This window comes from Enhydra lutris, unplaced genomic scaffold (assembly GCF_002288905.1).
Source record: "Enhydra lutris kenyoni isolate GAN:26980312 unplaced genomic scaffold, ASM228890v2 scaffoldscaffold29, whole genome shotgun sequence".
Taxonomy (NCBI): Eukaryota; Metazoa; Chordata; class Mammalia; order Carnivora; family Mustelidae; genus Enhydra; species Enhydra lutris.
This window is the reverse complement of record NW_019154113.1, coordinates 20860329-20883163: the sequence shown is the minus strand read 5'-3', so window position 1 is coordinate 20883163 and position 22835 is coordinate 20860329. Positions and strand designations below refer to the sequence as shown.

Here is a 22835-nt window from a genome sequence, read left to right as displayed (position 1 = left end):
TTCTGGTTAGTTAACTTCCCAGTGCAAGACTGGTTTCAGGAGTAGAATTCAGGGCTCATCGCTACACAGGACATCCAGTGCTCATCACAAGTGCCTTCCTTAATGCCCGTCCCCCATCTAGCCCCGCCCCTGCCCACCTCCCTCCATCAACCCTCGGTTTGTTCTCTTTAGTTTGTGGCCAGTAGGGCCTGAAAGACCTCAGTGGGGGTGTCCGGGAGGCTGAGATGCCCAGACATCTGGGGGAGAGCTGGGCTCCGGCTAAGAAGTACAGGCTTCTCTGGGAGCAGATGTCCCCAGTCTTGGGGAGCTTGTGGGGTCCCATCCCCTGTGCGTGAATGGCTAGGGCAGTCTCGGTTTCCTCCTCTTCTATAACCAACTAAATAAATTTGAAAAGGTCCTCACTGAGGTCTATTTCTGTTTGTTTGCTTATCATTTCATTTAAAGGTTTGAAAAATGGCGTAAACAAAAGGACTGTTTGGAAAAAAAGGACGGCTTGGAAACCCTTTTCGGAGGATGTGATGGGCTGCTGGGTTGTAAAGAAGCCGGGCGTGGGGAATTAGGGGGTCCCAGACTCTGGACCCAGCTTCCTCCAGTAGTGGCTGTGTGGTTTTGGGCAAGTCACTTAACCCGGAGCCTCAGTTTCCTCCAAGGGGAAATGGGACAATAATTCGTGTCTCTGTGTGCCATTGTGATGGGCAAGCGAAGAGACATGTGGGTGTTCCTAGGAGCCATAAAAAAAAAAGGACCAATAACATAACCACATTAAAAAAAAGTAGCATGGGACACCTGGGTGGCTCAGTCGGTGAAGTGTTTGCCTTTGGCTCAGGGTCCTGGAATTGAGCCCTGCATCAGGCTCCCGGCTCGGTGGGCAGCCTACTTCTCCCTCTGTCTAACACTCACCCCACGCTTGTGCCCTCCCTGACAAATAAATAAATAAAATCTTTAAAAAAACTTAAGCACATCGAAAATGCCACAAAATGTTAGGCAATGGTTTAAAGGCAAAATTGGGCCATACTTTGACTGAAAGTGGTTTTTTTTTTCCGTGTATAAAGTGCTGTTATAAATTATTAGGAAATTTTCAAACAACCCAACAGACAAAACAAATGCTTCAGAAATGAACAGATACCAGGCAGAAAACTAAATTAACGTGGCTAATGGAGACATGAAAAGATGCAGAACCCCTTCGTAGCTAGGGAATTTGTAATTAAAACGAGGGAGCACATTCACAGCTATCTGATGTGTAGATAGCAAGAGATTTGTTAATTCCCTGTGTTGGCAAGTGTATAGAGAAACAAATGTTTTTATACACTGCGAACAGGAGTGTAAGTCTATGTAACCCTACGGGAGGAAATCAACCTATCTTAAAATCTCCATTTACTTGTGTTTTGACCCAAAGCCTCCTGCGCCAAGATGCATAGGACAGATCTTGCAACAGGGAAGGATTTATTTCTCAATAGAGTAAAGAAAGTAACAGGATTTTCACTTGGTAGAATACTATGTAGCCATCATGACACAGATGAAAGGAACGTGGAACTGGAACAGGAAATGTTCTCTAGAGCTCATCTAGAAGTAGGACTTGATAGGAATAGACTGTTCTAACCAAGAACAATTTATTCTCCACAAAGGAAATAAATGGTATTTAAAACAACTTTAAAAATAGCTCAATATTATTTAAATTCTTATCCCCCTCCTTAAAATGTTTAATATGTGTACCGACAGGGAACAATATCATATACATATATATGATATTGATAAATACATATATATATATATATTTGCACATTTGGGGAAAAAAATATATATATATATTTTCCAAATGTGCAAATTGAAGGCCAGGAGTGTTGTAGGTAAGTCGGTGCTCAGCTGAGATGGCCCGGGTCCAGATTCCAGCATCACCACTTACTAGCTGTGACCCTGGTAAGTCACTGGCCCATGCAGACCTTAACATCCTCCTTTGGAGAATGAGAAAAATAATAGTACTAACTCATAAGGTTGATGTATAGGTCAAAGGTTTCAATGGATGAGTAACAATTAGAATGGTGCTTGGCATACAATGCATGTTTACGTGTAAGATATCCATAAATATCTTGAGTGAGCGAGAAGTATCTAGAGATGTCTGTGCATGTTTATACATCTAGGTGTTTGGAAGACTGACTTCTAGAAAGGTATAGAATAAACTGTGAGCAGTAGGGAGTAATGCCAAAGGAGATTACTTATTTATTTTATATCATCATATATTGTTTAATTATTTTAATTACTGACATGAAAGAGTTTTCAAATTAAAAAAAAAGCCTCATTGAAAAATTCAGTGTAGACTATTTCTGTAAAACTATGGCTGGACACCCGGTCAGGCTGGGGCCTCGCAGAATTTTGTTTGGAGATAAAATGCTCTGAAAACAAAGCCGGAGGAAATTAAGACTTGCTATAGAAAGTGACTTCCATCAGACATCTGACACTTGAGAGATTTCTATTTTTATCAAACGGAGCATTGGTTTTGAATTTTTTTTTTTTAATCCCTATAAGAGCTTTTAATGTTTGCTCTAAGAAAGTGGGATGCCCTGGGTAGATGAGATATTTGCAGGAGCAAAGTGCAGATTCCCAAGGTCTGTGACAAATGGCAGCAGGGGACGGGCGAGGTCAGGGCATCCCCCCTGGGAAACCTCTGGTCTCTTGCCTGTGGAGGCAGGACAGGGGGCAGGAGGAGGGGCAGGAGGTCCGCCCTCACAGCCAGGCGCTCAGTGGGACCTGGGGCTGCAGTTCAGAGCTGGTGGGAAGGAGGGTGGAGGGGAGGGGTCTGTTGTGTCCGCTGATCAGAGCCTTTTCTTCGAGGGCCTCAGAGTAACCCACCTGTAGTCCAGACCTCACCAAAGTCCCAGATGAATTTTAAATAGGTGTATACGGCATAGGGGGGGGCCCAGCAGTGTCCACCCCAAACACACCCCAGACCACGGACGTGGCGGGGTGGGGAGCCACATGCACAAGTGCTCCGGCCCTAAAAGCTCCTGCATGGAGTATGTGCTTTTCACGTGGACCGTGACGTTCGTTCTGTAATACGTTAGCTCAGGCAGGTGCTGTCCACACGGGCAAATCGCCTTCCGGAAGCGCGTGTCTGTTTATTCTTAGCAGCAGCTGATGGCTACTGAGCTGTGCTACTCACCGGCCAGCATCCTGGGCTCTGCACCCGTGCTGGACCTTTGAAGCCTCATGACACCCCAGCAGTGGGAGGTGTGGCCACAGTCCCATCTTACAGGTTAAGAAACTGAAAATCACACAGCTAGTGAGGAGCAGAGCTGTGGCCCACACCCAGTTCCTTTTTCTGAAGGTCACGGGTTTGCTTACACGCTTTACTGCCTCTTCCTCCACGTAAGGACATACAGTTGAGCATGAAATGGGCAGAGAGTAAAATCAGAAATCGGAGCAATCTACAGACCCTAAAAGAGGGAACACACACACACACATACACACACACAAGAGAAGCACATACACCAAGTAGCGGGAAAGCAGGAATTCTACCTTGGACTGTAGATTGAGTCTTTTAAAGATGCATAGAAAACTTTTCTGTAAAAGTTCTGACCTTCGCAAATTTGGAAATATAAGCAGTGACCAAGGGAGTGTCCTGAGATTAGTAAAACGTTTCAGAATATTCTGATCGGTGGCTCAGTGGGTTAAAGCCTCTGCCTTCGGCTCAGGTCATGATCTCAGGGTCCTGGGACCAAGCCCCGCATCGGGCTCTCTGCTCAGCAGGGAGCCTGCTTCCCCCTCTCGCTCTCTGCCTACTTGTGATCTCTGTCAAATAAATAAATAAAATTTTAAAAAAAAGAGAGAGAGAGAATTTCACACGTCATATGTAATGGATATTGTTATGACAATTTCTGAGACCCCAGAGGAGTTCGTTACATAGGCTTTTATAGGACAGATTTTGAAAAATAGCATGAATCATGTACTCTGTGATGGCTTGACCAAAGCACAGATGTGAATCACTGCCCCCCAGTGCCCATCACCAAAAGCCAAAGGACCACCACTGAAAGCCAAAGAAATGTTGTGTGGCATCCGTGAGAAGGTGTTCGACCGCGCAGACGAGAAGCCTCCCGCAGCACACAGCTGACAGGAGGGCCAGAGCTGGTGGCCTCCAGGGACAGAAAACCGAGCAAAGACAGGCAGGCCGTCGGTTCACAGAAGAGAAAATGCAGGTGGCCGGTGCATACAGGGGAGGATGCTAAAAATCAGGGGAATGCAAATTAATTGAAATAACTTTTTTTTCAGCCATTGGCAGAATTTACCTAGTGCGGTGATATCATGTTTGAGTGGGGCTCTAAGCAAAATGGCCCTTGTCATCTGCCGATGGAGGTTGCATGGGGGTCTGTGTGCCTAGAGACTCACGGAGGAGCAGCCCGTGATGCTGAACACGGCTGGCCTGTGCCCCGGGGATCCCCCTTCCGGCAGGACCAGCATCCGCTCCCGGGTCAGCACCAGCATGTGCGCGGTTGAAGCCTTATAGAAGATGCTGAGTGCAACGTGTTGCACTCAAGTGGGAATGATTTCAATGTCCGCCAGCAGGAGATGGAGAGATACTGAGTTTATTCATACGGCGAAATGCGAAATACCACGCAGCGGTTCTAAGTGAGCTTGATCGATACATTTTATCGACAGACCTCAAACACACAAAGAGGTACAATGATACATGCACAAGGATAATATTTATGGAGTAACACCTGCTTGCGCACTATTTATGGATATTTATTTACACATATTCATACAGGCACGCAGCTTATGTAAGTCTAAACAATTTAATGGACATACACGGAATTCTTGGCAGTAGGAGGGGCGTGGATCTGTGTGTGGGGATTTTAGTGCACTTTGATTATATCTGTAATATTTTCTTATTAATAATAATAAAGGGACCAAGTGGAGAGGACATGAAATCGCAGCGGCTGCTGACACTGTAGGAAGGGGGGTGCTTGTCACACCTGGCTTGGTACTATTCTGCGTCTTTTAAATTTCTCTAAGACGGAGCCCAATGCTGAGTGCGGGCACGCAGGTGAGCTACGTTGTGCAGGGAAAGGTGTTACCCACACCTGCGGCCGTGGGTGTGTGTTGGCAATGCCCATGTGTCCTCCGTTATGACGCAGAGCTGGCCGGTTCTCTGGTCCTGGCGGAGCGCCTTCCCAGCCTCACAGACACAGCAGCTCCCGCAGGTCCCCAGCGGGAGCGCCAGCCTCTCTAACGTGTGTCTTGGTGTCCCTGGAAGCCCCGAGCCTCAGCCCCAGACCAAGCGCTTGGCAGAGGGGCCGCACGTCCCGCAGCAGTGGGTGCCCCTCTCACAAGCACGTGTTCCCGTGGCATCGCAGAACATTTGCTCCGGAGCGGATGGACGGTGACCCCACAACGTATGTTAAAAATAGGTGCATACCTCGTCACGAATTTGGGGGAGGAACATTTGTGTGTGTCAGCTTTCAGAGTGGTGTTATTTGCACCGAACTCTCCTTTCTGGTCGGAACTGGCAGATCTTGGACTGTAATCCTATCACGCCATCATCTGCGATTCGCTCATTTACTCACCCACCCAGCAACATTCCACAGGTGTCTGGTTAGGCAGGGCTCCCACGCGGCCCCCAGGATTCCTGCTCCCTGACGTACCTTCCCTGTGTACCCACCCGCTGAGCCGAGCGTGCTGGCCTGGCCAATGGGATGAGATTTCACTCCTGTGATCGGTTCTCTTATGTGGTCCAGATGAACTGATTCGGGAAGATGTCATTAAGGTCCCTGACCGGGTAACGTTGAAGTAATGAAAAGGGAGATTATCCTGGGTGGGCCTGACCTGATCAGGTGGGTCTATTATAAGCGTGTCCAGGATTTCCCCAGAAAAGCAGAGTCAGAGCTGAGAGGGCCTTCTCTTGCTGGCTTGAAGGGGAAGGCAGCCGTGCTGGGGACGGGCCACGGAGCCCGGAAGCACAGGGCCTCCACAGCCTCAGGCATATGAAATCTGCCAACAAACCCTTGCACTGCTCCCAAGGGGACCCATCACCTCAGAGGGGATGCAGGGCAACAGCAGACCCCGAGCAGAGCACCGGCCGGGCTGGGTCCGCCCTCCACCCACACGAAATATGAGATGATAATGTGCGTTGCTCTAAGCCATCGCGCAGCAGTAGAAAGGGACAATACGCATTATGTGTCGCCTGCTGGGGACGCAGAAAGGAACAAATGGCACTTTGTTCCGCAAGCACTCGGGCTGGTGGAGGAAAGAAAACGGGAAAGACACAATTTACAGCAGGAAGAGGGATCCTGGAGATGGGAATAAGGGGGTGCCCTTCGGTTGACCGCAGCAGACCCTCCCACGCTCCTGCAGAACCCTGCCCAGCGCCGGTGGGAGGGGCTCCAGCCATGATGGGTGAAGACTGCACCAGGTGGGGCGGGACCCCTCCGCTCTTCCCCTGGGCTCGTCGGCTGGGTGGCATAAACCTGCCATTCTCTGCGGCTATGAATTCTTCTTCCACCTCCCACCCGGAGGAATTCTGTCGTTGTCAGGGGAAAATGAGGGCAACAGATGAGGAGAGCTGACAGATGAAGACAGAGGATCCTGAAGGTGTTTGACCCCCAGGTCCAGCCAAGCCTGAAACCAGTTTGAATCCCATCCTTCCCAGTTAAAGGAACTAGTAAGCCTCAGGGATCCAACTGTCCTGACTCATGAATACGACGTGCATGCAGCCAGTATAATCAGCTCCCCAGTTTTAGTTACAGCTGTCATCCCAAAAACCGATTATTCATGGGAACTAATGAAGCCCTGGGGGACCTTGAAGGGTGGGCACGTCGGTCCCAGGTGCTTACTGGGGAGGACTGAGTCCCAGGCAGGACAGTCCAAACGGAGCGCACCTGGTATGGACATCTCGGAAGGGGCTCTGCCATCCGTTTTCATGAGGGGTCTGGCTTGCCTATGATTTGTGGTCACCCGGAATGGAGGAAGGGGACGGATGTTTTTGAAAGGACAGCCTCGTGTTCCAGAGGCACTGGTCACAAAGAACGCCCTGGACACAGCTCCCTGGCAGGCACTTGCTGGAGAAGGGGGAGCTGTGGTCCTGTCTCGGGGCTGTGTGTTTGCGTCTCCTTCCAGAAGGCCGGGGAGCACACGGTGTCAGGCCACGCTGGCGGTCTGGCAGGGCTCCCGTGCTATGACGGCGACACCAGAAGACGCCCCTAGACGTTGGAACAAATCAAGTCATTCAGATCCACGATCAGCTCCTGCCTGGAGAGGGCCTTCCTCCCGCCCAGTGGGCTCATGGACCTGGGGAATCTGGGCTGGCCGTGGGTGATCTGGAGGTGCCGGTCATTGCCGCTGGTCTGCTGGTCGCTGCTGGACGTCGCCGACATGGAATCGGATTCAGAGAGGGATGGCTCAACCTCGGGCTTGCCCCTGACCATTGGGGGGTGCTGTGTGGACTGGAGATTGAGGGAGCGTGGCTTCTTGCGCCCAGCCACGGGCCTGTCGAGTGGAGCCCCAAAGCCATCATCCAGGGACTTGAAGTACGGCCTTCCCTGGCGCTTGGGAGCCGGGCTCTGACCTTCTGACCTGTCGCCGACATAAAAATGAGGAGCCCCTTGGAGGCCTCTTAGGGACAGGGGGTGGAGAGACCGTTGGACCAGCTCTCTCCTCAGGACACCCTCCTCTTCTTCGCTCAGCTGTGGAGAGGGCCTCTGCTGGTGGGCCCAGGACACACCTGGTCGCGGGGTCCTGGGGCACATCTCCACAATGTCCCCCGAGGCTTCCATCCTGTAACGTCTCTCTGGCCAGAAAGTGGGATGGGTTTTTTGGCGAGAGTCTCGTTCATTAACGATGTAGTATCTGGGGGCACAGGACCTGGGATCACGCGGCACCGCGGCCGAGAGCCCCGCTCCACGAAGAGGGGGTTCGATCTGCTGAAAGTCTCTTCGGCAAAGCGGCCGTGAGTGGACATCTTCTGTGTGCTTAGCCCGCGTCCCCGGGGAGTAGGACCTGTTCTTGTGCTGGTCACCTGCCCTCGCACTCTGACCACACAGACACCTGTAAGGCAGGGGGTGAGTCTCCCGTGCCCTTGGTACCCTCTGAGCCCCGGGCCTCCCGCGTGCAGGAAGCAAGGGCAGCAGCGCTCTCTGCCTGTTCCCTGACCCACGTTCCTAAGTGTTAGCGCAGTTCTGCAGGTGGCACGCAGGAGGGTTTGGGGATGCGGCTACACAGATGTCTTTACTCCTGGAATTCTTAGAGCCCTTCACGGAATGGTGTGCCCAGTGACCCTCCACGGAGGGTGTGCTAATATAACTTGCGAGGGAGCCCCCTTTCATCCAGGAGCACGTAGCGGGACTGACGTGTGGAAAACCTATTAGGGGTGTCGCCCCTCAGCCCCTCGGCCAGGCGCCCAGCTGTCCAGCATCTCAGACGTGACCGGCCTGGGGCCCACCCACCAGAATGGAATCCCTCCTTGTCAAGGCCCCGCGGATACGCAAAGATAACCCTCCTACAGCAAGCTTTCCAGTCCTTTGTTAACCCAGCCATCGGCTTTAACAAAAAAGCTAGAACAGAACGCCAACCCTCCATCCACCTGTATCTTATCCGTGTGGCATTCTCTGTGTTACACTCAGATCCAGTTCTCCAGGCAGGTTAGGGGCCCTGCATCCTTCCAGAAGCCCCTCCTCCGTGAAGGAGATCTAGGATTCCGCTGCTGTCTTAACAGGCAAGTAAGGCTGAGACAACACACCCCGTGTCCGATCACGGCAGGCTGATCCTGCCACTAACTCGGACAGCCTAGAACTAAAATATAAAAGATCTTGGCAATAATATGGCCATTGTGAAGTTAAAAAATAAAAGACAAAACAATTACAAAAGGCATCCCCCCCCCCTTGGGCTATAGAAACGCACACCCTACGTGGGCAGGAATGTTTGCCTGGAGGTTATCTGGCAGAAGGCCTAGGAAATAGACTGCCCCGTCGGACGTGGTCTGTCCCCCCATTTCTTCTCAGTAGCAGCTGGCCCCGGGACCTTCTGGCAGAATCGGAATTGGATGGCCCCACCCCCCTGAAACCGCAGAGGCCCTCAAATCCCTAAGGGCTCTTTGTCCCGAGCTCTATGGCCCTGGGCCCTCCCCGACAGGTGTCCCGGCCAGGGAGGCGGGTTTCCTGCTTTGCTGCAGGTCAGCTCACCTGTTAGGGTCCTGCTCCGGCCTGGGCTTGAAGGTGCCAGGAAGAGGCGAGCTGGGGCTCCTGAGGCCTGGCCGGGGACTCGGGGGTGTGCCCGGGGTGACGGTCTCCAACCTGCCACTCTTGCTGCTGGAGGAGCCTGCGTTGACCACGGTGCCGTTGCTTTGGGGCATCACCGAGTGAGCCGAGGACAGCTGGATGCTGAGGTCACTCTCCTTTGGAAGCCTCTTGATGCTTTCCCCTTGGGTTTGGATTCGGGCTGCAGGGAGAGGGTGGGATGGGAGAAGAGAAGAGGGGATGACAGGCTCAAGCTGACCGGGCGGCCAGCGCGGGCTGACTTCCAGCTGCTGGGTCTGCAAACAATCACGTGAACTTTGCAGAGACGCCTCTCCCACCGGCAACGAGCTTCCCGCCACTCAAATCATTTCTTCACGGTCGGTTGGAACAGGAAGGCAGTGTGGACTCGCGTGAACCCCGAGGCTTTACACATGCACCATCGAATGCCCCCTAGAGAGAAAGTGGGTCGCTCCCCAGCTTTGGGGCTCTGATGGTTGATCTGTCCCAGGTATATATGAAAGCCGATGGGACAACTGGGATTATTTTTGGAAGCGATTCACAGAGCATTCTGAGAGGACATGTAGACCGAAGCACCATCGGACACTGGTCCTGCCATCCCGAGAGAGGTCCCGGAGACGCTTGGGTTTGAAGACAGCACGAGCTGAACTTGACTATGTCCTATGACTCTCAGTGGGGTTTGATGGCGTGAGCTCTAGTCCCTTTCTGTGCAGAGGCTGCCTTCCTGCTAGGGGGTGGGGCAAACCTAACCCTTGGTCTGTGTGGCTCCAACGCAGGCCTCCCCCCCACGCCCCCCCCCTTCCCATTAGCTCATAAAATGATGCAGTCTGTCATTTTAACATTGCCGGCTGATCCTTCCAGCTCCATATATGATGTGGTCTCGAAGTGGCCCCTCAGGGAGGGGCAGTTTCCCTCAAGCTATCCCTGCCCCTTGCCTCCCTTGTGGCCACACGAGCCTGTTTTCCTTCTTTCTCCACGAGGCTCTTTCCTCTTCCCTCAAGGAGCCTGGGTGGGAGCAAGTTTCTGCAGGTGCTGCTGGGGAATCGGGGAGAGCAGGTGTGCCCGCTGTGTGGGTGGCTGGGTGTGCCCATCAGGCATCGCCCTGCCAGAGGGGACCCAAGGGGCGTGGCCTCCGGAGGCTGGACCCTGGGGTGGAGACCTGGGGAAGGGGTCGTGCCAGGAAGAAACAGCCACTGAGAAGTCGACAAAAGTGAGCAAGGGTGTTCTTGGGGGTTTTCTCCAGATTTTTGGGTTTCTTTTTCTCCCCTACCTCAAAACTTCCTTCTCTTTTCAGACACGTTTTGGTGTTATTCACGGGCCTGAATATGATGTAAAACTTGTCGATTTAAACCAATATTTATAACCATAGTTTTATTTTATTGTGCCTGGTTAACGGTGACAACCACGGTTCACCATTGGTGGCGTACCGTAAGCGTCCCCGGTTTTAAACACAGTCATGACTGAGACACCTGACACCTTCGCTTATACTTACCTTCTACCATTTGGGCAACCTTCTTCTTATCTTCAGATCTGGCCTAAATACAAATGATAAGTGTGCGTTTGTTTTGGGTTTAGCAGGAAGACAGAATAATACTAATCTTGGGTGGAGGGTGGGGAGGGGGAATTACGTCATCCCTCATGCTGTAGGCCGTGACCCTACACCTGCTGTCACTTGGGGACGGCATACTCTGGACTCAGACCTGCTACTTGAATAAGTAAATGCTCAAACCCAGAGCTGACGTTTTACCTAGGAAGTTTTTGTTTGTTTGTTTGTAAGGTTTGTTTTTAGACCATGTTTAGACTCTGCCGAAACTTTGTGACACAAAAGAGAAAGTACAGATCGACAACATGGGAAATGTATGTTTCCCAAAAAAATGCCCTTCGCAGCTCCAAATTCATTTCTTCTCTGATTGCTTCTGGAACTGTTTCTTTATGTGAATTGATTATTCATGGAGTTATGTTTACAAAAACTGAAAAAGGCATCTCTCTTTGCACGGGGTTCTGGGACTGGGGTGAGGAAAGGGTCGCACCCACTCTCAGGCACGTGGGTCAGTGTCAGTGCGAGCCTGAGGACAGGTGCCTCCCTTGTCCCCATCCTGGCCTGGGGTGGGGTGGAGGGGCCCCCGCGGTGTGCAGAGACTGGACCTGTCGGTCTCCCTCTGACCGTTCCCAGAGCGAAGTCCCAGATGGGAGATAGGATAATGACTATCAGAGTCTAAGTCATGAGAAAGGTGCGTCTTTGGGTCCAAGCAGAGTGGGCTCAGATGTCCAGGTTGACACAGACCTGGGAAGCCCAATTCTCCCCCTGCCTGCCACGCCCTAAAGCCTTGGTACAGCCACAAGAGGGCACCAAAGTGCTCAGGGCATCAGCAAGGGCCCTGGGGCAGGAAAAGCCGGACTCCGCTAGTTCCTGGGCAGATGGTGGCTGTCCCTGGGTGTTCTTAGAAATAACTCTGGGGAGCCTGGGGCAGGCATGGCCTTATGTCCCCTGAGGGCGGCCAAGACCCATCGTGATTTGAAAACGGGACCTCACCTGCATTCCCTTGCTAACCAGACCTGCCGTGTGGCCCTCACATGGGACAAAGCAAAGATGATGTGATACTTGCGTTTTGGATCTGCATTCGGAGCTGCTGGTTGCTGAGTTTTAAGGACCTTGCGATGCTCTGGAGATAGTAGATGAGCATGCTGGAAGAGAGCATGGGCCGTGAGTGACCCCCCTTCCCCGGGGTCGGGGCTCAGGGGCTCCCCGCCAGGCTGGTGGGCAGGAGCCAGGGGTCCCCACCACCTCCCACCCTGCCCCTGGGGAGGGAGGTATGAGCGAGTGCTGGAGCTGGCCAGCATCAGGAGGGTGCTGCTTTAGAAGGAAAGCTTCTTGGTTTCCCCAGTGACATCCCCTGACCCTCACTTCTGCAGGGTCATAAGGAGGAGGCCGGGGTGGGGACAGGGGGAGAGGTTGTACAGAGCATCGCATTAGGAGTGCTGGACCTGCTCGCTGCTGCGTTTCTTCTAAGTCAAAAACAAGCAAAAGCTACCCAGCTGCTTTGTGAAACCCCCTCTCGAGGTTATTTTAACTTCAGTCAGATAGACAATGGTAATGACATGCAGCCCCATCGCCGGGGTCCCAGTGATCACCCACACGCGGCCGACGAATCAGGACCCCAGACCTCCCCGGCTCCTGTGTGATCCAGTCCCCGCCTGTATCATGAGGCTCTGTACGTGACTTTGCGATGAGCTCGTTGGTTTTCTGGAATGACTGGAAAGCAGTGCTCCTCCGTTGGCGGGAGCGGGCCAGGAGGCCGTGGGCAGTACTCACAAAAGCAGGAGCGCGGCGGGCAGGATAACCACGGGACTGCTGACGTAGCCCACCACGGAGCCAAACCACGCGGGGAAGTCCTCGATCGTTTCTGACACGATGTCATACATTTTCTCCTGTCCGCTGTGAGAAAGGCAAAACCCCAGACCGGATCGCTCTGGGCGGGAGGGTGCCACAAAGCCGTCACCAAACAGCCACGGGGCTGGAGGTCCGGCCCTCAACGTCAGGTGCAGAGGCAGGGCACACACACCCCCCCACGGGAAGGATCCGTAAGGCTCCTAAGGAGATCTTACAGGAGCTGATTGTCTGATTAACACCAGGTTTGACGGGGGTGTCCATGATCCCGGTGTGTGCGCGTGTGCATGTGTTTGATGCTGTATAAAACCCAGCCTCCAAATGTCGTATATAGTTTTGAAACTGACCTGAAGCAAATGCTAGGAGGAGACAGTCTAGAAGTCGCTGCCTTGATACTGTTCGAGAAATAATGTATCAAAAGCAACCTAGGTTATCTTTTAATAAAAGTTTCCCGAGTTCTGGAAGGGGTGCCCAGCCGGAATTTCTCTGCAGCCCAGGAGCTCTGCTCTGGCCCCTGCTGCTTTTAGTGGAGCTCCGGCTTTGCAAGATGAGCCCCGAGGCGCGCCTCTCTGACGGCCACCTGCTCTCGAGGCAGGAGCCCTGGTCTTGGATTCACCAGCAGTGGGTTCTAGAGCTTTCTCTGCGGCGGACACGTTCTGTCGGTCAGGAGGAGAGTTCATCTCCGTGCGGGGGCCCTTCCCCTAGAGCTGGCCGTCGCTCCGGGCGGAGCAGAAGGATCCAAAATAACTCACCTGAAGGGCCCGCAGTTCAGGGACGGCTTGTAGCGGACGATCGCAAAGACAGTCGGCAACATGCAGAGGAAGAGCATGAACAGGAGCATTGCCAGGTAGAAATTGTTGGATCTGCAGAGGAACCACCGCGGGCTGAGTCCCTTCCGTGGCCCGTTGCCGAGGACCCATGTGCCCGGAGGACCGACCCCGGAGCCGTAGCTCTGACTATACACAGAGAGCTCCTCCCGCGGTTACCTAGAGAGTGTCTGTCATGAGGTTGCGGGGAGCTTAGCGAACTAGAACTGGGCACCCAGAGGGACTTCGTAGGCGGTCCAGCCCCGCCCGGTCCTCTGCTCCACACTGGCCGAGCACCTGCCCCCTCAAACCAAGAGAGTGGCAGGCCCTCGGTCGTCCCAGAATGAGCTCGACTCATTAAAAAATCTTAGCGCCTTTATCCGTCCACCTGCGTCCCTGCCTGGCGGTTGCCCCGTCATGTTCCCAGCCTTGAACTTGCCTCCTCTGTCTAAGGACAGTTAGGGTCCTCTGGGGCGATTCCTGGCTCTCTCACTGGGATGTGGTTTGTGTCCAGTGTCTTATCCTCTCTGGTCCTGGCTGCTCAGGGTGTCTGCCTGATTAAGCCCTGGGCCCTGAGCGCTACACTGGTATCAGGGAGCTCAGCCCCCGCTGGGCGTCCCGGAGGACGGCTCTGGTCTGTTCGGTGTGCGAGGCCCTGCACACAGTTCTGGAAAGAGGATGCGAGCGGTCAGTGTAGAGATGGTCAGCTAGCACCCTTTGCTGCTCTGTGTCTCTCTCTTTTTAGTGAAAGAGACTGGTCTAGAAGTGAATAGAAAATATCAGAGCTTGTGCAAGGGAGTAAGCGGGTGAACACTGATTGTTCATTTGTGAAACCTTTCTCTGTGTCCTACACATACGTGTAAGTATGAGGAGCGCGGTAGGTGGGCACACATAGTGTGTACACAGACAGGGCGTGTATCGACAGTTATACAGATTTGTGTGTGTGTGTGTGTGTGTGTGTGTGTGTGTGTATACACATAAAATATATGTATGCATGTACATGCGAGACATATAAAAACATATAAATATACATATATGTACGAGCGTATGCCTGAATGTGTGTCCTGGTCACCAGATAAAATATAAATATGAACATTGTCACGTAGGCAGTTCATGATCCAAAGTTTGAAAGACACCAATGTAAAGCCGCGTAAGTAGCTCTTACATCAAAAGAAAACAACGGGGCTCTAGCCAACGTGTTCAAACTGTGTTACAAGTTCACCAGAGTGGCTCAAAGGAAAACACAGAAAAGAACAAGTGTTGCCAAGGTTGTGGGACATCCGAGACGCTCCCACAATGCTGGGAGAAGGGACGAAAGGCATGACCACTCTGAGGACCTTTCTGGGACTGTGTGGGGAGGTGAGCACATGCATGTCCCGAGCCGGCAGCCGTACCCCGAGTGTGTTCCCAGCAGAGATGCTGAGGAGCGTGGTCAAGGCAGCGTTATCTGTGATAGCGAGTGACCCATGCGCCCGCCAGCAGGGGCACGGATACAGACACTGGGGGGTCTTCCTTCATTAGCTGAGTCTCCCCAGCACAATGCTGAGGTGGAGAAGCTTGGGACGGAAGGGCCCAGAGTGTGTGCACCGCCATTTAAGTACGGGGAAGAGCCGCGGACCGGTAATGCCTTTCAAGTTGGTCGTGACTCCGTGATCTTTGATAAGACAGACATGGATGCTTTAACTAGATACTCAGAACTTCTGAAAATAAGAAAGAAAGAAAGAAAAAAAAAAAAAGCCTTGCTAGATTTCTACAATTATGGGAAAGAAGCCGTAGAATTTTTTTGGAACAAGTATAAATTTGAACTATTTTATTCTTCAGGGAAAGCCATACTTTATCAATCTCTTATTCAGTGTGTCACGTGCCCTGCAAAGAGCATCTTTTGGAAAGTTAAGTTTACATCTGAGTGGTCCTCAGTCCTCAAGAGTGAGGGCAGGTGGTTACGAAGAGTTAAATTCCAAACCTAATAGATAAAATAGCATTGTGAGACAATAAATCTGCAGTGTTTTTAGGAGTGTATAGGATAGTAGCATGAGCACATAGGTTAGGAGGCAATCCTCATTCAAAGCTGACTTTTTTAATAGTCTCATTGTTTCATAGTCTCAATCAAATTTTAATTTAATAGCCTCATTTTTTAATAGTTTCAATCCCATTTGGATTCTCCTTGCCTTCCTTTCCGGGCTTTAAAAAACTGCTTATGAAGATTGGAAATAACGGTTTCTTAGAAGTTTGAGAAACTTGTTTGTAAAACACTGTAAAGCTGAAGCCTTTGGGGAGATGCTTCTCTTTCCCGTCTATTTCCAAAGTCCTTGATCTTCCCGGTTCCGCCCGTGAGTCATCTGGGCAGCTCTCAGTTTTGCATAAAAAGGTCTATTTTATTATGATTTTATTATGATTCAACTTCTTAAACGTATGTATATTGTATACTACTATAGTTTAAAAAATCTCTTCCGGGTGCCTGCGGGGTTCGTCAGTGAAGTGTCTGCCTTGGGCTCTCATGATGCCGGGGTCGTGGGATCGAGCCCCGCATCCGGCTCCCTGCTCCGGGGGAACCTGCTTCTCCCTCTGCTGCTGCTCACCCCCCCCCCCTGCTTGTGTGCTTTCTCTCTCTCTCTCTCTGTCAAAATAAATAAATAAAATTTAAAAAAAAGCTTAAAAATCTCTTTAAAAAAAAAAGGGGAATTGGTAGCTCGTGGAATCGAGCCCAAGGTGGGGCCTCTGGGGCTTATTCTTGCTTCGTGTCTTGATCTGGACGCTGGTTACAATCTTTGGTTTGTGAATATCCTGATGGACGTTTATGCCTCGTGCATTTTCTAAATGGTTATTAAACCAGTAAAAAGTTGGAAAAAAAAATAAAAAAGAAAGGGGAGTCATGATTCAATCCGAGGGTGGGCATTGGAGTGGCTTCCGGAAGGGATAGCATGGCGGGGGCGGGGGCGGGGGCAGGCCGCTGGGAGAGCCAGTGCCCAAGGCCGCCGCGCAGGTGAGGAGGGTGCGCACGGCCTAGGTCCCCTGCGCGGGGCGGACGGGGTCCCTGCTACCTGGAGGCCCGGAACACTTGCTGGTGCGGCACGTTGCAGGTCAGCACGGCCCAGCTCCGCAGGTACATGAGGCCGATCAGCTTGAGGACGTTGAACGCCGGGAGGCATGGGGAGAAGAAGGCCCCCATCCTAGAGCCGCAGAGGGAAGCGGGTTAGCGTCAGGCCTCCTCCCGCCCACCGCGCGTCTGCGACTCTGGGGTTCCCTCCCTATGCCTGAAGAGCTAGAGAAGCCCCAGACAGGTGGGCGGCCCGCCCCAGCCCTCCAGCCGGGGTCCCCTCGCCCGGCACCCCGTGTGCACCTGTGCACCCCGAGCTCGTCTCTCCCTCCCCCCCTGCGTCTCCCCCGCCCCGGCCAGTCTGAGAGGCCGCGTTACCCCACCCCACTCACAGCACACTGACCTCCTACCTGTTCTCGCTAATCGAAAGAAGTCCAAAGAGGATCTTGGTATTTTTTGCTTTTACAAAATGGTACAACAGTGCCCCCTTTTCTACGGGGTTTGTTCCAAGAGCCCGGGTGGATGCCGGGAAAAACAGAGCTGAAGCTTATAGACTGCTTCTCCCTATGCACACCTACGTGTCTATTAACGTTGTGTGTGTAACTTAGGCACAGTAGGAAATTAACAAATTCATAATAATTCATAATAAAACAGTGATAACCATAGATGGGACGTGCCTGTAACAGGAATCATTTGAATAAGCTTCTGGGGAGGGTCTAAGCTTAGAAGCTTCTGGATGATTCTTACTCAGAATGATTATTTGAATGATTCCTGTGCAGATGTTTTTTTTTTTGGTGGGGGGGGGGGGCTATGACCTATAGTGGCTTAAACCCAGATTATTTCTTTCATTGTTCCTTTCCTCAAAATGCTTGGAAAGCCATTACTAAATTATTATACAAGAAAATGGTTTCCTTAGGAGCAGTGTACGTCCTCCCTAATTCTTATGGCTGTTGACTACAGGCATGTCCCGTCCAGGCCAAGTAAATCAAAATCTTAGCCCAGATGAGAAGCAGCTGTGGTACCTACCAGATCATTCCCTGGTTGTAGACTAAATGTAACACGTTCTCCGCTATTTTGAATTCCCCATATTCAGGCTACAAGAGAAAATGAACCTCATCAAAGAAAGGGTCCGGGGTTCTTTGCACAAACCAGGTGCTGATAGTCCCAGGCAGAGGACCCTTTGCTCCCACAGCCAAGGAGAGATAGCCCCAGGAAGCAGGGTCAGAACAAGAAGACTCAGCTCTGTGCCCCCTCCCCCGCTCCTGCCTGAGTTTCAGCTGTGTCAGCAAAGGGGGGAGGGGATCTAGCCATCTGAACGTCCCCCCGTCCCCCCGGGGTGGTGGGGGGATCTCCACATCTCACTCACAAACTTGCTTTCCAGGTCCCAACACCAGTAGTCACTCAAGTGCCGGACGAAGAGTCCTCGGAAGAAGTCTATGAGCAGCGTGCTGGCCACGGTGAAGAGCATGTCGATGATGGAGAGCTTCAGCATCTCCTGGACACACAGCGGCCTCAGTGCCCCCACGTCCCGCTCACCACCGTCCCCCCCTTCCTGCGGGGCCCCTTCCTCTGCCAATTCCACGGTCCCACCCACGGCGTCTTCACGTCTGGCACATCACGGGGGCTCAGCAAATATTTGTTAATTTGAATTGAATTTTGATGTCTGAGGCCAACTTTATACGAAACCGGGAGAGAGCCCGAGCCACCAGAGACCATGTGGGGTCAGTGGTTCCAGTTCAGGGTCAGTGATTCTCTGCACGAGATCCCGTGTGGAAGGCGGAAGGCAGAGCCGCTCAGACACAGGGTCTGGAGCAGGTGCCTGGGCTCAGACCTTCCTTGTGCTCCTCCCGTCTGTGTCCTCACGTCACCTCTTGTGCCTCAGTTTCCCCATTTGTACCTGTGAGGAGGATGCTCGGATTCTCATGAGGACTAAGCTCTTAAAACAGGGCCGGCAGGGGCCCCTGGGGCGAGCATCTGACTTTTGATTTCGGCTCAGGTCGTGATCTCAGGGTCCTGGGATTGAGCCCCACATTGGGTTCTCTGCTCAGCACAGAGTCTGCTTGGGATTCTCCCACTGGCTCGGCCTCTGTCCCCACTTGCTCCAGCCCCCCCCCCAAATAAATAAATAAATCAAACGAAACAAAACAAAACAAAAACTAGGGCCAACATGTTGTTCACACTTTGCGGGCCCTTGTGCCGATGGTCACTCTTCTTCTGGGGAAACCATAAACCATCACCGGATATTCTTTTCCTTTTCTACAAAACAGAGATGACGACCTTCCCAAATTAAGGATGACGGGGATGAAGGAAGGGGCCTCGTAAGGCAGAAAAGGGAGCCACCTGCCCGACGTAGGTCTCCCAGCACTGGTCTTGCGGACGCTGGGTGTAGACGCTGGTCTTGTTGGCCTCGGAGAAGGGCAAGGTGGGAGCTGGAATGCTGGTCTCTTCCGGGGCCCACGTGCTGTGTCTCAGGAGCCCCGGCCCCGGCCTGGGTGTAGACCATGTCTCTTCTTCAGGGGCCGTCCTGGTGGCAGAGAAGGTGATGAGATCTGTCCAGTGGCTCGTGTTATTTGGGGTGCCAGCTTCCTGTGGGGGGAGGGAGGAAGAAAAAAGGCTGTCCACGTATTCGTGAACAAGCTTCATAGCCACCGAGGGCACCGCTGCCTTGCGTGGGAACAACCTCTCTCTCCCCGTTTCCGTCGTGCTCACTGGATCTTTCTGTCTCCGCTCGGTGGTCACTTTGCAGCTGTCTCTGACCATGAACACAGTGTCCTAACGGACAGCATTTGTTGGTCCCTAGTGAGTGTCGGGGACGGCCCTAGGTTAACACCTGCTGTTTCTTCTCGCCCTTACAAGTGCCTCTGGTCCGACCCATCATCCCTCGTCACAAACGCAGAGGCTTAAGCTCGGCCTGGCAGAGGGGACCACTGCAGGGGGGTCTGCCAGGGGGCGGCAGTGAGGCCCAGCTGTGCGACACACGGGTACAAAACTGCCGTCTGCACCGTCTCTTCTGCCCTGTGAGCCTCTGGGATGGGACACGAGGGCGCAGTGCGGCATGGATCGAGACCCCTGGGAACCCCCTGCTCCTCCCTCCCTGCCCCGTCCCTGCCTCGTGGGATGCGCCCACAGGCCCGGCCGCTTTTCCCTAGGACGGGAGCCGAAACCCCTGCGGGGTGGGATGGGGGATCCACTCCGAGCTGTTCCCCATCAGCGCTCATTTTCTCCCAGTTTGCTAAAAGACTCCCACAGCCTGCCTCCTGTCCTCGGATCACCGGTGATCACTGCGGACACTTTGTTCCCCCCCGCGCTGCCGGGAATGGAGCAGTGCCCTCACCTGCCACTGGACTCCGGAGACCCCGGTTCTCCTCCCAGCAGGGTCACTCACTCTCCCTAAACCCCAGCCTTGGTTTCTTTACCTTGGAAGTGGGGCTAACACTCCTCTCCTCACCTCGAGACCACCACAGCTGAGTTGAGTTTGGAACATGATGTGTGGAGCGTGAGTATGAGCCATGAGGATACCCACAAGGGTGGCCCTGGCGTGTGTGCGTGTGCATATGTATGCATGTGAACGTGCGTGTACCTGTGTGGGTGTGGGTGTGTGCACAAGTGTGTGTGTTCACGTGTGCGCACTCGCGTGTGGCCGCGCGGCTGGGGAGTGCTCACCTCGGGGCTCATGCTGTTGACTTTGTCCAGGAGCGCGATGATCAGGCTGTAGAGGTTCCCCAGGTACAGCACCAGGACCCTGAAAGCACAAGCCCGCTTGGAGAGACAAGACCACGTGTGAGAGCCCTGGGGGACACATGTGCCACCAGTCGGGGGGACTCTCAAGGTCCTGCTAAGCCAGCGGCCACCACACTTGGTTTCCTTCAGAATCATGGCGGTGGGGGGGCATTTAAAAAATACAGGATTCCAGAACCCATTCTGTTATCCTCAGGCTGGATGGGGTCTGGGCACCCCTTTCTAGCCTTCCCCCGAGATCCCGCTGCAGCCCATGCTTGGCTCAGCATTTTAAAATCACTTTGTCAGAGAAAAAGGGTGAGCTGAGGATGCCAGGCACCGCGGCAGCCAGCCTCGGCTCTTCCCTTGATTTCTGGTGGCTGAAGTGATTTTCCAGGCAGGATCTCATTTGACCCTCACGGCTCTGGGAGGCACATGTGATGACAACCCCCGTGGATGGACAAGATTGAAACATGGGGGCAGCGGTCATGCAGACAGCCTCTCAGGTTTGCAAGAGGCAGACACAATTCCAGGATCTCGGGGTCTGCTTCTGAAATGCAGGCTGAGCGGGCAGGGGGGCTGCGGACAGCTGTGAGCCGGTGGGAGCCGCTGGCCAGCGAGCCAAGACTTGCTGCCGTCTCCCTGGAGCGGGAAGGCTTTGGAAGCATCACAGAGTTTCCCAGGACATAGCTTGCATCTTATTAGAAACATATCTGGGACAGCGAGGTGGGAAAGGACAGCGGCAGATTCACCAACAGCCCCCCACGGACACTAAGTGCAAACTTAGGGCGTCAGGAAACCAATACAGGTGGAGGACAACGAGAGAGCAGCTTTATCCCAAGGACAAGACTCCAAGGTGAAGCTTTGTGTGGCCCCTGGTGCCCACAGGCCCTGACATTCCACAGGGGCAGGGCTGACACCTGTGTGGGAGCGAGCAGAGGGCACTGGGGGCACCGCTGCGGCTGGCCCCGGCTCTCCCCGTGATTCCCTGCACACCCAGCGGGGGACTGCCCATCTCTGCATTCGGGGTCCCTGAGCCCCGGGTGTGTGCTCAGAAATGCTCCCTGATGACCCCCACCACCCCGCCACCCCCTGCCCAGCTCTCCCATTGCTCTGGTCCTCACTGTCTTGGACAGAAGGGGACACGAGTGGCGGGTGGACTAAATGGAACTTAATGGAACTAAAATAATATGTCTGGCTCAGAATTAGCCCTCAGTCACCTGGGGCATGTCTCTTGACGCCTCCCTTTCTCCAGTTTTAGATGTGAATGATGAGAGGAGTCTGTGCGATAGGGTTACCCTTAGAACAAGTGCAGTCACAGAATTGATCCTCCCGTGTCTGCTGGTGAGGGAGGAGAGGAAGAAGACGCTCTCCCGCAGGTCAAGGTCGTGCGGAGCGAGTAGGAGCACCCAGGCTCCAGCTGGGGCTGACCAGAATCTCAGCCCGGAGCCACCCAGGGCCGGGGTTTCTGCAGACCCCTGGCTCTTCCTAGTCCTGTTTACCTGCCTTTGAAATGACAGTCGGATTTCAGGGAGGGGCAAAGGGCAGCCTCCAGGCCAAATGCTAGCCTTACCCATTTCTGTAAATAAAGTTGTAAGGGACATGGCCACCGCCCCTTGTGGACGGATTTCCCTGGGCCACTTTCAGGCCATCCCGTCAGGCCCGCCAGCGCCACCTGCTGTCCGGTCCCTCCTCCGACCACTCCTCTCCCCACAACCCCCTCTATCTACCTTCTCCCCTTCTCTCCTGCCGCATCCTGCTTTCCTGTCATCCCTACGATGCAATCCTGAGGAAAGCTCCATGCTAGGTCTGGGGGGCAGCGGGGCAAGCATGGTTCTCCAGGGATGTGGGTTCCCGGCGGGGCGGACGCGCAGGGGCCCCCACCATGGGCGGCTCCCACGGGGCGGTCTCACCTTGCCAGCTGGAAACGCAGCGTGGTTCGCGGGTGGTACATCTCCAGGGCGGCGATGAGGTCGAAGGCCGATGGTGCCAGCATGGTGACCAGGGACACCACCACACTCACCTGCCCAGAGAGTGCGTGCCCACCTGAGTGTTGGCTTCGCGGCCTGCCCTCCCCTCCCTCACGCCGGCCTCCTGGTCAGCGGGTGCTCCGAGGGCGGCACAGAAAACCTCCCCTGAACCCCCAAACAGCCAGTCAGCTGTTGCCCGGAGGCCCCCACCACTTTGTCTTGGGTTTATTTCTGCCAGAAACCATCCGGAATCCGAGAGGCTCCCACCGGCCATTGGGATTCAGGAGGAGTGGTCTGGCCCCATCTCCCCCACCGCCCTGTCGTCCAGCTCACTTCAGGTGGCAGATGGAGGGACCCCAACTGTTACACACAGGGAAGGGGGCGGGCTGACGGGGGGTGGAATATTCTTCCTGTGCGTGGAAGAGAGTTATCGAGAGGATTATGCCTGGCTCTGGTGTGTCTGCCCTTCTGGTAACTAAAAGAGGACATTTTGCTGGTAACTGGGAGGCGCGAGCTGAAGAAAGACGGATTCCTGGACAGGCCGTTAAGAACCTGACCTATCTGCAAACACACAGGCACGGCCTTACATAAACCACCTAACTGGAGTGAAATACAAGGAGGTCTGGGAAAAGGCGACCTAACGTGGCCTCAGATTCTGAACAACCACCGTACGTTGGG

At 53.5% G+C, this 22835-nt stretch overlaps 1 protein-coding gene across 1 annotated transcript in view; it reads right to left on the bottom strand.

The window, feature by feature from the left end:
• Positions 1-7190: 7190 nt before the first annotated feature.
• The window catches only part of LOC111152711 (transmembrane channel like 3), a 34583-nt gene continuing 18938 nt past the window's right edge, over positions 7191-22835 (bottom strand). The window contains exons 11-22 of the mRNA XM_022511284.1: positions 22101-22210; positions 20134-20212; positions 18811-19056; positions 17837-17965; positions 17497-17564; positions 16475-16603; positions 13380-13490; positions 12553-12675; positions 11846-11924; positions 10732-10774; positions 9168-9423; positions 7191-8034 (exon numbers count right to left, since the gene is read on the bottom strand). Coding sequence (XP_022366992.1) covers positions 7191-8034; positions 9168-9423; positions 10732-10774; positions 11846-11924; positions 12553-12675; positions 13380-13490; positions 16475-16603; positions 17497-17564; positions 17837-17965; positions 18811-19056; positions 20134-20212; positions 22101-22210 — 2217 coding nt within the window. The remainder of the gene's footprint in view (positions 8035-9167; positions 9424-10731; positions 10775-11845; positions 11925-12552; positions 12676-13379; positions 13491-16474; positions 16604-17496; positions 17565-17836; positions 17966-18810; positions 19057-20133; positions 20213-22100; positions 22211-22835) is intronic.